Below are 16,015 nucleotides of genomic sequence, written 5' to 3' on the forward strand. Positions count from 1 at the left end.
AGAATTATAATAAACTATTTATGAAAAGTAATATTAAATATATATATATATATGAGAAAATAATACATATATATATTATATATATATATATTATTCTGAAATAAAGCGCTGCCAAATTTAGATTTTATATTTGGGAAAAAATGTATTCATAATAAATTATTAGCTAAACTTACTGAGGCTCCATTGGTCTTGTTTTGCATCGTGTTTTAACACTGGGAATAGTTTTTATGATTGTGAACATTTATGTGAAGTAGTGGACCAACCATATTACAGTTCTTATTAGGGAAATGTAAAGGACAGTACATCACAGTTTAGTTAGTGGTGAGCTATACAGCCTAAAGCAATCAGTTTTATTTCTCTGTGACACTTCTCTAAGTTTAGGATGACAACAACTATTCCAACATCCTAGTCTAAGATTATATTTGTGCAATATCAGATGTTTCTATTGTAACATCCAGCTCAAGTACTCCAAATTAAAGGTTGTGGTCATTTTTAATAACAATAACAGACAATTAGCTCATTGAAACAGTAGTTCACAGATGGCTACTGAAAATATTTATTATGATAGAAGAGTTGGGACTTTTAAATACTTTCAAACAAAGTGCTAGTTCTTTATTAAGATGTATGTAGCAGCTTCAAGAATTTTTGATGGAGATACTAATCACAAAGATCCTGAGGATCAAGATTCTGAGGTGAGAAAGTACATCCTGACTATTGGTGGTTTTTTTGTGTTTTTTTTTTTTAATTAGTGGGGAAAAAAATAATAAGGAAAAGTAAGGAGAATGAAGTAGATGTGTTTAGTTTTGTTTTCAAGTACCCACTTGCAATTGCTCTTCACGTTTCTCCATAGTCTGCTGCATGTTCTCCAGTGTTCCTTCTAGCTTTAGTAAATCTTCCTGCATTGCACTTGGCAGTCCACCTTCAATCTGCAACTGTTTAGCCTGGAAAATCTGCTGTTGCACACCTTGTCTCTTTGCACGGAGTCTCCTTGTCCTTTGCTAGGAGGATTCACCCAATAGGAATGATCAGATTTCTTTCTCATTTGGAGAACATATAGAGAAACAACTTTCTGTAGTTTGCTATGGGGTATACAATAAGAACACTGAACGAGAATAAACTGTGGAAGTATTACTTGAGTCTCATATACTCATAAAGCATATGACGTGGATTTTGAAAAGTATATACTATACACTTTATGTGGCATACAAATAGAAAGTGGCAATATATGGTCATTCATCCAAATGAATGTTTTAAAAGCTGCATAAGTTGAATAATTGCAGCAGTATCCACAAGCAAATGAATTTGTTCATGCATCCTCTGAGTAACAGGTTGAAGTCTCATATTGATCATAGCAATATGTCAGCCTGCATTAGAAAGCAGTAGAAGAATGCCCAAGTTGTGTTTTGCTCTATAGAATTACCAGAAAATCACAGTTTTTCCCGGTTATGATTCTTGCAAACTTAATAAAGAGAATTATGACTCTGGACATAGTACAATTTGGTGAATAAATACATTCTGGCTTAAAGAAAATGATAAAATATGGACATTTATGGAGAAATTGCTCTACCTGATGATGAAACAGTAGTTGCTGAGCTTGCAATAAACTTTCCGTATCCAGGATCTTTTCAGCTTCTGCTTGGGCTTCCTTAGAGTTGTTGATTAACTCTTCAATTGCACTTTTAACCTCTTCTTTACATTGGACACAATCTCCAACAGTGCCTAATGTCCTTTCAATCTACAATTAATTATAACTTTATGTATTTCATGTTAAAAAGTACATTTATATTTAAGTGCATGCATGTATTTTGAATACCTTTTGTAAAAGTGTAGAGAATTGTCTAAACTAAAACCACTCTCATTTCCAGAATTCATAGCATATAACTTCAGCTTTACACTGATGAGTGAAATGTAGACTTAAAATGATACTGTGGAGATGTTTGTCTTTTTTAGGCGTACTCCCTATTACATTGCCACAAGGGAAAGAGCTGCCTGTGACAGCCTCTTGCTGATGATCACTTAGAATATATGTGCTTTCCTCAGCATTACAAGCTGATTCAGATTATGAAAAACACGATACTCAATTCACAAAAATTTTGTCACCTTTCAGATCTTCTGCAGCAAAGCCTTGTCTAATCAGAAATATATTGAAGTGCACTCTTACCTTGATTTTATGGACTACAACATGCATGTGGTGCAAACTTAGTTCACCAAATTTTATGAAGAAAACAATATATTTATTCAAGTTATCAGAAGGATCTCTGTTTGTATGACTTGTACTTGATGACTTGATACTACTTGTATCTAATTATCAGAAAAGGGTATGTCCTGGCAGTTTCTGTAATTTAAGGTTTTCATAGCATTCTAGAACTAAGAAACAACTTACTTTCCATCTTCCCTTACTCTCTTGTTTTCCTTCCAATCCATATTCACTTCAGAGGAACATCCTGACTACTTGTGGCTTTGACATTTGAAGGAAACAAAAAGCCTAAGTGCTTTTTATTAAAAAAAAATATATAGATAGATAGATAAAAAGGCATTTTATTTATAATTTCTTGAAGTCAATTGGAAATCAGAACATTGGTTCCCGCTGATTTTCCAAACATACTTTTCACAGCATCGAAGTTCAGAAAAATTTGATTAGATGGATGGAAATTAAACTCATTTAGAAAATCTAAAAGGTCTTCACAAACTGACATTAAGTATACAATTTGAAACCAGAAATGTCTGCCTGTAATGAACTGTTTTCCGGATAGATCTGTTCTGCCTTCTAAGCGAAGTACCAAGTTTCTCCTAATCTGTCTTTTTTACTGCAAAGGTCATATAGCAGCAAAGTCACTGAAATCCCACAAAACTAAAAGGTTCGCTGGATTCTGAGAAGTTCTACTTATTGGCCTGAAACTTGTCGTGATTTCAATAGTTCTAGTATCTCACTACCATTTAGACCTCAGGCATCTGCAAGATTTTTCTGCAAATTCAGTGCATGCTCAGCATCTTAATGATTGGAAAGCACCTCAGTATTTTCTTTATTGTTTCAGCATAAAAGACATACAGATCAATATTAAAATCAAGTTATATATCCATTAGTTGATGGACTTTGCCAATGTTAATTAAGATGATTTTAGAAAACTAACTCTTGTCTCTAAAAATGTTGACATTTTTATACTTACTAGGAATATTTTTACTGGAACACACTCCAGTTTTGTTAAATAAGTAACATCAAACAACCATCCAATCAAATAAAAACAAACAAAAAAAGCCAACCAAATATAATGCTGTCAAGCAATTTTTTACTGCTAGTTGCACAGAAAACAATTTTTTCTTGTTGAATGCTTGCAGTTTAACTAAAAATACACAGTAGGAAGCTTGTGAAGCCATGATTCACGTCATTTCATGTGACATTGCAAATGGAGGTTTCTTGTTTCCCTCATACTGTACCTCAGCCAGCAAATCCAGAAGTCCTTTGAAGTCACTGGAAAGTTTACAAAGTTCATCTTCTGTTTTCTTGGCCTCCATATCAGTACATATTGTAGTAATAACTGCAAGTCTAGATTTCAGCCAGCTGTGATTCTCTCCCTGCTTGTTAATATGCTTCCTGATTTCCTATGGAAGGAAAAAGAACCATATTTTCTTCAAATAAAAAAAAAGTATTAATGAGTGCCATTCATGACGTCAGTACAGAGTTTATTAATAAAAACATACTATTTTTGTTCTTATCTTGAAACATTTGAAGTGTAAAATTTGAATCCCTTACTTGATTATGTTCCAATCAGTGGATATATTTTTTTCTTTATAGACTTTAGAGAGCTACATTCGATAATGTAATAGAGGAGTACTTTCTCTTTACAAACTAGTACTTTTAACTTATAGAAGACAGATAGATGGTACCATGCATATATTTTCCATATATCAATCAAATAACTTAGTTACAATTTTAATGTTAAATAAAGCTTTCCCAAACACAAGCTTCATATGACATTAAGTTCTGTGTATTTTTATTATTAATACTTATTTTAATAGCTGTTCTCAAGCAGAATTTTTTTGATGTCTTGATCTCAGTGCTGATGATATCCCGCTGGAAGGTGAAATGCATGAAAAAATCAGGCTTTCTGGAGCAGGAATACCTGTTAAGCTAACAATCTTTCTGGTTTATCAAGGTCACCCTAATTATATTTTTCTGCAGAGTTAGAATCATAGAATTGCCTGGGTTGTAAGGGACCTCAAAGATCATGAATCTCCAACCCACCCCCACCACAGGCCACCAACCTCCACATTTAGGAGGAGTGTTAGCCTTCAAAATCTGTTCATGTCTTTCACACAAACTGCTATGATATGTGATATTCCTGTTTAGGCTCCTAGCATGTAGCGGAAAAAGAAAAAAAGAAGAAAAAGAAAAACACAATGTTAAATTTTCTCTGAAGAACCAGGACAGAATCTTCAGCTTTCCTACCATTTCTCTTACCAATACAAAGTGAATGGTAGGCTGTCTTTGCCTCCTCTACTATACTACTGTAGAAGAGATGTAGCTAAGTATTACTAAATGTATGACTGTAACTTGATCCTTCATATCCAGTCCAGAAATTTTGGCTTTTCTTTGTTCAAAACTTTGAACTGTATATGAAGCAGAAAGAGGTGCAAGTACTTTATCTACTTGATTCTGTATTTTGAATGCTCTGAACACACAGTTAGAGAGATTTGTTATTCTCTAGAATAGTAGAAGTAGGCCCTTCTGCCACAAATTCTTGCACGTGGAAATTTCTCCTGGAAATGTTTTTAAGAATACCAAGAATCAGCAGAATCCTATCTATGGACTCCATGCTGTAGTACTTCATAACACATTTTTATCTAGTCACAGTTTCAATGACTGTGGCTTTGTTAGAATATAAGCCAATGTCTCACCCCGACAGATGATTTAAATTGCTCATATTTAGCAGTATCACTGACACTTTCCTTTATCCTCTTTAGCTCTCTCTCTGTAGACGAAATCCAATTTGCCAGTTCAGAAAATCTGAAATAAAACATCACATAATACAAAGCAAGGAAAAAGATTAGACAAAAATGAACACCACTAAACAGTAAGCTTTTAAATTTATGGCAATAATTATAAAGCCCTCAAAATCCCACCATAATATATGGAATCACTACATGAAGTATAATTATAGGTAACTTGAAGTTAACAACACAGTATTTAACATTCTTTATGTGAATCTGTAATGACAATTAGAGGCATAATCACACGTAACACACTACCAGACCCATACAGGAATTGAGCTGACACCTGTTTATATAGCTCTTCCAGATGTCTGAATGCTCTGTTAGTTTTGTGTATGTACTGTCTATCTGAGATTTGAGCTCCTTCAGGATTCGTTGGCTACTTTCCAATGTAGCCCTCACTGGATCAGAAACTGGAAGTTTATGGCACAGTTCTTCAATCCGTTGTAATCTTTTCTCACAGAGGTGGTAAGATCCCTTGTCACCAAAGAACAACTGATAGGAGACAAAGCAGAAAATTCAGCAAAAAATATAAAATGGCAGAATTCATAAAGCTATCTACATCACGCTCTAGGATATACTAAGCTCCTATGTCATACACACTCATAGCTGAGCTCCTAGGTATTAAAATGAAAGGATCAATTTCAAATGAAACTTTCTGTGGAAGGCTCAAACAATTTATTGAATTTTGTGGTGCATAGAGTGTTTGATGGCTAGAGCTGGTCAGACCTTCTGTTTATCATTTACATTCAGATGTATTTCTATAAATACCCACTTACTGGCATATTAATCATACCTTGTGCTCTTCGATCATCCTTTCTCTGCCTTCTCTGCTTAGCACCTTATTCTGTCGAGCCAGTTCTGCTTTGCACTCTTCCACTGTGACCAGGAGCTTGCTTTTCTGCACTTCAATCTTCAAATGGATCAAATGATATGGGGCTTCCATTTGAAGATCCTACACTCCCACAGGGGCAATAAACAAGCACAGAAATAAAACAACACACCCTTTATCTCAGTGTGAAGTTACTACAATTAAATTATCTAATGACTCCTGATACAGAAAACAAAGCATATACTTGAATGAATATATAGGATTTATTCAGTATTCATTTAAGAAAATCAAATAACTTTTACCCTGTTCTAATGTCTCATATGTATGATAAATGCACATGTTTCTGGGACCCAGAATATGTGTGTGTATATATATGCATATAAGACAAGTCTCAGAGACATCTTGATACTTGGCAAGATTCTCCAGATATTTTCTGTATAAAAACAATAAAGCAAACATAGTGAAACTGTATTCACACCTGCACCCAGAGGTTCCTGTTAGTGTGCCAGTGAGAAACCACTCATCCATTACTCTGGCTTTAATTGGAATAATATGCTGTAGCAGGCAAAAAAAATCCATAGCTTATGAGCCATACTTGTTCTGTTCTTAGAGCTTTTGGTGGATGACACAGTTTAAATGTATCTCTTACATATTTGCTTTCCTAATGTTAGGAAAATAACTGCAGTTATCCTACATCAGCTTAAAGAACAACTAACATCTACTCTCAACAAAGTTTCTCAGCACAGGAATCAGTGTCTGCATATAGAGGAAGACTCTTGACCACTTGATCTGGCAGAAGGTGTTTGTAGATATAGTTGTAGCTGATTTTGAAAAGCACTTTTTAAAATATAATTGTATAGGAATCCAAAAAATGTAACTTTTTCCTCCTTCTTTCACATATATATTCAAGGTAATTGTCATGTGGAAACTTCCCTGAGTTAAGATTTAGAACTTCCAGAGAAAATGTTCAATGTCACTCACCTTCCACTGCCTATGGAGTTTCCTCACAGCTTCTTGCAGGCTATGTTGCTCTTGTTCAGGGAGAATGTCAGTAAGTTCATCACAAGCTTTCAGGAAGGCATTTAGGACTCTCTGGTCCAACTGGTTAAAAAATTCCTGAGTTTGAATTGGAAGGTGGAAAAGTGAGAAGATGAAGCCCATTTCTAATACCTGCTAGCATGAAGTTCCCTAACAAACTCTTAAAGTTTCAAATTTACTTCTGCTGTACAAAAGAAGTGGAATTTTATCTCAGGAAAACTTATTCTAGATATTTATAATCCAGAAAATTAATTAATTCTGGGATGCCTAGACAATGCTTTCATACAGGGTTTTAACAAAATAGGTTTTAAAGCCACTTGCTTAAGTAATGGTTATAATACCGATATGAATATTCATTCATCTGAAAACTCATCAGCTGATGTGTGAGTTGATCAAAATGTAGACTAGTGCTCTCACTCCAAATAGTTCTTCAAAGTCAACCCATACCTCTAAGGGGTTCTACATTCTGCACTTCCTGGTTGCTTACATTCATCAATAAGAGGGATTTTTATTTTATTTTTTAACTTTTCCTATTCCAATCTTAGTATTTGATCTGACTTTTACAATTTCAACACACAAAAGAAATCCATGACAGTTTTAAAATTAAGTAGCCTTTATGCTCTTAAAAATCACAGAATCACAAAATTTCCATAGAAAAATCTGAGAATTTACTCACGCTATGCTTTCTGAGAAGCTCTTCAGGATTTCCTTTTTCTTTTAAGCAATAATTAGCAATCTGTATCACTTTTTCCAGTTCTGCTCTAGACTCCTCAAATTTCTTCATCAAACGACTATTTACTTCTATGTTTTTCCTCCAGTCACCAGCTTTCCTGACCATATTCTGAGTTACAAGCAAAGAAAATGAGTGGGCACATTCTCATTGCTATTTACTGTTTTATGACAAAAATGCATGCTTGAAATAGACAGAAAAGCTTTAGTTTCTACTCCTCTTGTTTTGAAACCTTAGACACATTGCATTAGTGAGTGGTTACCATTCCAGAATCAAGTGAAAAAAAATAATGGAAGAAACAAACCATTCACTATTTCAGCTGAACCAAGGTAAATCCAGAACTGTGTACTAATCACTGACTTTATTTTCTCACCAATTACTCATTGCAGTGTTAGAAATTATAACAGTTTTACCCAATGAGCTAATCAAATCCTTAGCTGTCAATTTAAACATCTTGCTAAGACTTTTTAAAGGTTGCAGATAACTTTATTTATAATATTAGAGTCATATAAGAATGCAGACTTTAGCTGGACATCTGAACACAAGACATTAGATATCATTCTAGACTGGGGCTAAGTAGCCCTGAAAATATCAGTATTACTAGTAACAAGATACAAATCTAAAGGCAAAGGGACCCTAGACCATTCTATGCATTTCTTACATTTCTTATGTTGGAAAACGTGTAGACATAAATGCAGCTTCATCTTCAGAATCTACTGCATTTTCTGAGAAAACAGAAAGGCCTAGAGAAGTAACAACTGCCAGACTTTCTGTCTCACATGCTTTATGTAAAGGGAATGTATATGAATATAAGACCAAATAATTAGTCAGGGCAGGAAATTCAAAGGAAATTAAAAATGGTGTGGGAGCTCATGCATGGAAGAGGACATTTAGTCCCCCTGACCACTTGTTACCAACAGAGCTACAGAGGAATGAATTGTTGATCTGGGAGGATGTATCAACTGCATATGAATAAGGTTTTAAAAATAGTTTAATTACCTGAAAAGTAATCTGAACTTGTGTAACATTCTTCTGAAATGTTGACTGATGGAAATGCTGCAACATTTCACTAGAAGCCACGCACTGCAGGATACTCTGACTATTTCTCTCAATGAGGGACAACGCTTTCTTGCAGTTTTCTTGATAAGCTACCAAATCCTGAAAGAAAGAAACATATATCCACCCTGGCCAGGAACAAAGGAGAGAAAAGTTTGGCAAAATAACAGGGAGATCTTTTTTTAACAATAAGAACAAAAGGGACAAAGTCACAAAACATTAGATGGAATAACACAAGTCAGATAACTATTTCCATAGATGCAGAGTTCTACATACAAATAGATTTCTAACTATCTGTTAAAAAATAAAAAATAAAAACAACAAATAAATAGATATGTACCAAAGCCATTGGGAAAGCTTTTGGAGAATGCAGGTAAGTACATAAATATGACTAGTTTTATGGGATGTATTTAGTGTACAATTCTAAGCTGACCACAGTGAAAATGGACATAAGACGGACAAATCTTAACAGCAGTTTGACCTTGCCTTCCAACAAATCATTCTTTCCTGTCAGCTATTGGATTTCACGTTTTATAACAAATAAGAATTATAAATAGGGGAAAAAAAAAAAAAGGAGGGTGAAGAACACATGAAATTATAAAACCTGAAAAAATAAATAAAACAGTTCTTGTGGTGAGGAAACTGTTCTGTTGAAAGAACATTATTTCTCAGCACAAATTTCCATTTAATCTGTTCAGCAGAAGTCAGCATCCTTCGCAGAGCTGAGTAGATTTCAGTTATTTGATGGTAAATAACTGCAGAGGAAACATGTAATTTTATCACAACTTTCTGGGTTTGGACAACTTTCAGAAGTAGAGGAAAGGAGCACTTACAAGCTACTACTTAAACAGCAGATTGGCTATGTCAGTAACATGGTGTTATATGTAGAAGAGAAGATTGAACAGTGAAGCTCATCAGACTTTTTTTTTTTTAAAATAATATCAAACCTTGTTATCATTGGAAAATAAAACATTTAGTGTATACATAAATATGCACCAAATTAAATATATTGGCTCTTTTTGTTTGCTTATTTATATATATACTTCTGCTTCCCATAAGAAAATAAATATTTAAAAAAAAAATGGAAATTAAGTTGTAAATATTTAGAGAAATCAAAGCTTTTTTAAGGTGAGTCACTTTCTAAACTTACTTGAGCTTTTTGCTTAAGAACAGTTGTAGGTTGTGATTCAGGATCCAGAATAGAAATTATTTCATTGACCTTTTCAAGAGATTCATAGAAATTTGTTATTTGTTTCTCTTGTTCTTCAAGTGGTGACAGCAGATGCTGGCATTCATACAGAAGGGCACAGGAATACTCCTTGACCTTTTAAACATTTTAAAGAAAAATAATTTTTAAGAAGGTGGTAAATTCCAACAAACAACAGCTTTATCAGTGTGCAAATTAATTAATTCTTTAAGGTCAATATCAATAATATGTTAATTAAAGATAATAATGCATTTAAGGATGACAATCTTGAAATGAAGAAGTAGTAACATTTTCTACATCTGAATTAACTCAATTGTTACCATATTTATGCTTGAATGCATATTTCTGAGTTCAATGTCTGTAAAAAGAAAAAGTATTTTGTCACCTTGCTCAGCTGCTCTTTGATCTTTGTCAAAGTTGCAAGCATTTCATTTACTTCTTCTTGGGAAACTTCTTTTGTAATAAGTTGTGCTGTTCTTGTGACCATTTTGTATTGAGTTTCCATGGCAGGCAATTTCTGCTTAATATTCTGTAACAAAGATTTTGTAAAAATAAAATTAAGGAAAAAAATAAACAATGACATTTATGCATTTACTGAGATGCAAGAGATATATCCCAACATTTGACACAGTGGACTGTGAAGATTAGAGAATGTTTCAAATGATTCAAATATTTCACATGAAAATTTTGTATCAACATAAAAACATGACAATCAGTCAATTCACACAGATGTGAAGTGAAACTAATCATAAACCATTATCCAATTGGAAAGAGTTTTGGAGATGTGTTCTAGGAATGTCAGCCACAAAATACAAGGCTCTGAGTAAGCTATAGAATAAATTATTCAAAAGTACCACTAGTGAAAAAAAAGTAAAAATGGAAATGTATGCAAAAATAGTATTTCATTTTACCCGTTTTACATTTTGCTCTTTTGAAAGAGGAAAAATGGATGGTAAAAAACACTTACTTCTAAATCTTGTATGAACATCTTCACATCTAGGAAGGACAATTCTACAGCTGATGAAAATTTTCTATTGCTTCCATCAACAAAAGCTGTCAAATTAGCCACACCATCCAGGTATTCTTTCTGCATTTTGTCCAGTTCATCTGCCCGAGCATACTGTGAAAATATACAGAAGAAAAAAAAAAAAATCAAAAAACTTAATCAAATGTCACAAATTCCTAAAGTGAATTTGTATGTATTTCAGAGCAACTTTTGTTACTAGAAAAATTATATTTAATAAACTACAAAGTAATAGAAACTAATCTTCTAAGCTAAGGGTCTGCATTATTTTCAGTGGTGCTGATACTTAAAAGGATGACATTCATACAAGTGTTCAGCCTTTCTAAATGTTTTGATCATTCTGAGAACCCCAAATTGTCATTTGTTTCTAGTTTGCCATCTAGTTTGTACAAGTTACAATAGAAAAAAAACAGGGAACGAGGGGCACTCATTATTTGCATTTCCATTTAATTTGACTGAAATGTTAGAAAACAGATTCAACATCTTCAAATAAGCAAGTACTGATTATAAGTCACTGAAAAGGGAACACTGTTGGATGTATCTGGATAGTTAGTCATTATATTTTCTAATGTGCTCATGAGGTATGAAATTCTTCTGCATAACCTTATCTTGTCTCTGCTTTTTAAAGTGAACATAAAAGCAATAATCTTTTCTAATGTGTTGAATGTCTTCTATGAGATAAGTCTTCTTGTTTGCTTGTTTCATTTATTATTAGTGCTTCCTGGTGCTTGAGAATGATCTAATGCCTGACTGATTTGGGGAACACTTAGCTAGCTTGCATTGCACATGCTTATGGTTGCAGTACTGTAATTGAACATAACTGCAATTAAAGAGTAATATTAATGTTCACAATTTTAACTACTTAGTTTTACAGAGCTTACAATAAAAATAGGTATATAAAACTCATTTTTTCTAAGAAATTAGAAGTTGTGAATGAATAATATTCCCTGTATTGAGAATACAAAGATAAAATACAAAATATTTTAGCTGTAAATGTATAAAAGGAAAAATATAAAACTGTATAATCAAAAATATAAACAAAGCAAACATCCCAATAGCAATTAACTCCAGTCAATGTTTCAATTCTAATATAAATAATTATAAACAATTAAGCACTTTAGTAAGTTGTTCTATAGTTCTGCTAGTGGGGCAAATTGTCTCCCTGGCATGGAAATGTCAAAGTAAACATAAGTATTTAAAAGTGACAAGAGCAAAAACACATACTTGCTTCACTTGCATAAACAATTCTCTCCATCTTCCATTTAGTAACAAAAGTTGCTGCTTAAGGTCCCTGGAAATGGTCTCATCACATGTTTCAATCAGAAAATTACCAGCATCATTCATGGCTGTGTGCTGTTGGATCCAATGCGGTAAATGCCGAAAGAAATCCTAAAGAAAAAAATGAAAACACCTTTCCTAAACTTTTGCAAATAGTGTTTACATTAAACCATTAAACTAAAATTTAGTCACTAGCTAATGGTTTGATAAAGCTCTTTGAACTCTCTGAAGTCATACTGGCTTATGAACTTATGAAATTCTGGCTTTTAAATGGATATGCCACAATAGAATTTTATAATGTTTGAGCACAGTCTACTGGATTAAAAATTGCCACTAGTTTACACATAGCTTATTTTACTGCAGTGAGTAGCTTCAGTTAAACTGGTAGAAATCCTCCTTAAGAGAAAGGATTTGGTTTGTAACTGAAATCAGTCAGTATTCATCCAGTTTGCGATCTGAGATTAATTCTTCACCACTGCTTCCTTCAGAGCAGTTGAGAGGGGAAGGAAAAAGCGAGACTGATTTTTTTCCTCCACTCCATTGAGACAGCCTAAATAACCCACCTACTATGCCAAATGCTTGCCTACATCTTGTAGGCAAGCACACACTCATGAGTTGGCAGAGAAGACAAACTTCCTCCCTGCATTCCTTTATTTTTGCTCTACAGGAGAAAGGGCAGTTGGTCATAAGAAAAGCACCTCCAGGCATTATTGCCACAGTGATCTCAAGGATTCAATCACTCTCTCCTGATTATCCACATTATTTAATGGTTCGTACATTCTCTAACACGATTTTGGCATCTGGCAGCTGCCCTTCTCCGAGACAGTACACAATTCAGTGGAGTGCTCAGGGCAATTACTGTTGCCAGTGGACTAAATCAACGAGGCCACAATCTTTAGAAGAAAAAAATAGAATAGCCACAAGGACAGAAGCTGCACAGTTTCACTTGGTCTTCAAGACCAAGGAAGGGGCACTGTACCATTTCATTAATGACTCTCAATCTACTCTAAAAATAAATGACTTCTCATGCAACAGTGTCAGATCTGTGTCCCCCCTTGCTTCAAACACAGGTGAAGAAAGGTGCACATTGCAAAAGGACTGTGACTAGAAGTGCTTATGAGGCACCACATGTAAAGAAAAAAAGTTGTAGAAAAATTGGCTTGTTTATTAATAAACTTGCTGTTAAATTTTGAGTACTGCATACTGATTGATATTTTTTCTTCCAGATTTTCTGTGACACAGCTTCATCACAGCTTCATAACAAAACAGAGAACCCAATGACAAAGTTAAGAAACCACTTTCTTCCGCAGAAAGAACAAGAGTACTTACTGATTTTGAAATAATACAAAGGCAATGAATAGAAGATGAACTTATCTATGCCTGGGACAGAATATGATGGTGTTTACATTGTAAAGGTTTCAAATGAGCACCAATTAAATCTTTATATAATATTACCTACTCTCATGTACTCTAGGGTGACTCCTTTAGTTGGGGTTGGACTAGTTGCTCTCCAGAGGTCCCTTCCAACCCCTACAATTCTTTGATTACTGATGTATTGGTAGTTTTACAGAACAAATATTTGGAAATGTTTAAAAAGCTTGCCATATAGCAAGCGGAAGTTATCATCTTTCACTTGGGACTCAAGATACTCGGGAATGACAATTGTATAACCTTACAAACCCATAAGTACTTTTTTAATAAATGAATGTTAAAACTGCTAATCAAAACTATCCTTGGAATTTAGGGAACATTATTCCTGTGGACGTCTAGATTCAACATTAATAATAAAAGTAACCTAAAATACGTATCTCAATCTATAGGTTGTTTTATATTACTTCTTAATACCTGTTAACAGTTTTGATGCAGTAGAGTATACTTAATATATCAGCATTCTGTGAATAGTAATGCTTTCATGCCCAAAGGTTTTTAACACAGCTTGTAGAAACTCTTTATATCTCATAAAAATAAAAAGTAGCTTCTCAGACCAATCCATCCTTCTTGCTTAGCATTAACTACTTTTAATATTTACATTATTTAATAGGTTTATTTTTACTTTAAGTCTATTCCATTCTTTTATAATATCTTTAACTACCAAACTTCTACCAATAACTATGGCACTCTGTCATGTCTTGATGTCAATCTTATATTTTACGATTTACAAAAACAGAAATTAAAACATCCTACTCTTACCCAATCTCAAAAGAGCAACTATTAAATGAAGCATTATTCAGGTCAATCTGGGTCATTACTGAACTGTCACAAACATGAATCTTAGCTCGTCAGTATCAGAACATAGCATGGTAGCAAAAGAGACATTATATGACAGGAAGTTCCCAGGAGGAGCTGTACAAAAAAGTTCCAAAACACTTGGGATTTGATATTATACAAAACAGTCTTACATATTTGGTATTAGTTCATACCTTTTTAGACTGTTCAGTCTGATTGAGCATTTTTTCAGCATCCTCCAGCCAGGCTTGCAGACCTGCCACAGTGCTGCTGTATCTGTCCCAGTTAGCAATTACTTCTTCCAACATGCTTCTTACACTTCTCACCTCTACTGAGAGGTTCCTCCACTGTGCTGTTGTTTCACTCATGAATTTCATCACACTCTCAACTTCTTCCACTAAGATACAGGAAAGACATTGATTATTTTTGTCATTTACTTTTTAATATTTTCCTCACTGTTGTCCTTATTCCAGAAGGAAGAAATAGAGGTAAGGAAAAGAACCCAAGTAAATACTGAGACTTCATAATACCTACAGAAGACTGGCAAATTAGCTTTCAGCTAAGGTGACCTCTAATTTGCACTGCTGTTTCTGATTTCATATAAGTGATTACTTACCCTCTGGAAAATAATTTGCTTTTAGATTTTGTTATATGATTGAGTAAATCTATTAATTTACATTCTTTTTAAGATTATCTTGTCAATTACATAAAACTTGAGTGTCACCATCATTGACTTAAATTTCCCAACAGAAAAGATAACAAATTTCTCTGCAAGTCTGCTAATCATTCTGGAAGCTGTAGCAGTCTTCCATAGACATTACATCTCAGTGGAGATTAAAGTGATCTTATGTCTGTAACTACCTTGGTCAAATATTGCACTTGTGCATTCTCCCTCAGTGAAGCAGTGCTGGTCAGCAATGACTGGATATATCTGTTGAATTAGCTACACATTTCTTTCATGTATATCCGGTACAACTGTTGTTTGGGTTCCCCTTATAATTTTTCACAGTTAATGAAGAAATGTAAATCAGTTAGGAGATACTTCTGTTTCCAGAACAACCCCTGGACCAGCTCCCTTTCTGTCTTAGTGAATGAAGCCAAGGTGGGGAATGCCCCAACCACTGGAACATGTCATTAATTGTTTCATTGTCACACCATTGAGCCCAGATCAACAATCCAGAAGTTAGAATGCATGAGTAGAAAGTCTGAGCATGATCACCACCATCTGAACATTAAGGAATTTAAAAAGTAGTGGGATGCTCTGTACCAGTTGGACTCATGCTAGAGAAAATGCAAAATTGCTATCACAAGCTGTAGAGTTTCAGACAGATTCCAGCTGCTGTATAGCTCTACTGCACTGAATAAACAAATCTTAGATGATCTTTTTTGTCTAAAGTGTCATTCCCAGAACAACAATAGAAACACAAGCAGTTACCTGAGCCATTTGCTTTGGCATACATTTCAGCTGCTCTTTTCAATATCTGGTATGTAACTTCGTATTGCTCAAAGAATTTATTATTTTCAATAACAGACTGAAAAGAAAAAGAAAATACAACAGAGAAAACTAATATAAATTTTAGCACAAGTACCCTGAAATTACACCAGAAGAGCAATGACAGTTTTAACTTCATTATT

At 34.0% G+C, this 16,015-nt stretch overlaps 1 protein-coding gene across 15 annotated transcripts in view; it reads right to left on the bottom strand.

The window, feature by feature from the left end:
• Nucleotides 1-16,015, bottom strand: part of SYNE1 (spectrin repeat containing nuclear envelope protein 1) — a 280,905-nt gene that overhangs the window by 180,158 nt on the left and 84,732 nt on the right. For all 15 annotated transcript variants that reach the window (XM_015858221.2, XM_015858220.2, XM_032443851.1 and 12 more), the window contains 15 exons: nt 15,816-15,912; nt 14,575-14,777; nt 12,101-12,265; nt 10,820-10,972; nt 10,238-10,381; nt 9,796-9,969; nt 8,589-8,747; nt 7,536-7,700; nt 6,803-6,937; nt 5,786-5,944; nt 5,276-5,484; nt 4,897-5,005; nt 3,436-3,600; nt 1,568-1,735; nt 822-998 (listed from right to left, as the gene is read on the bottom strand). In XM_015858221.2, coding sequence (XP_015713707.2) covers nt 822-998; nt 1,568-1,735; nt 3,436-3,600; nt 4,897-5,005; nt 5,276-5,484; nt 5,786-5,944; nt 6,803-6,937; nt 7,536-7,700; nt 8,589-8,747; nt 9,796-9,969; nt 10,238-10,381; nt 10,820-10,972; nt 12,101-12,265; nt 14,575-14,777; nt 15,816-15,912 — 2,382 coding nt within the window. The remainder of the gene's footprint in view (nt 1-821; nt 999-1,567; nt 1,736-3,435; nt 3,601-4,896; nt 5,006-5,275; nt 5,485-5,785; nt 5,945-6,802; nt 6,938-7,535; nt 7,701-8,588; nt 8,748-9,795; nt 9,970-10,237; nt 10,382-10,819; nt 10,973-12,100; nt 12,266-14,574; nt 14,778-15,815; nt 15,913-16,015) is intronic.

Source organism: Coturnix japonica, chromosome 3 (genome assembly GCF_001577835.2).
Source record: "Coturnix japonica isolate 7356 chromosome 3, Coturnix japonica 2.1, whole genome shotgun sequence".
In the NCBI taxonomy this organism is placed as follows: Eukaryota; Metazoa; Chordata; class Aves; order Galliformes; family Phasianidae; genus Coturnix; species Coturnix japonica.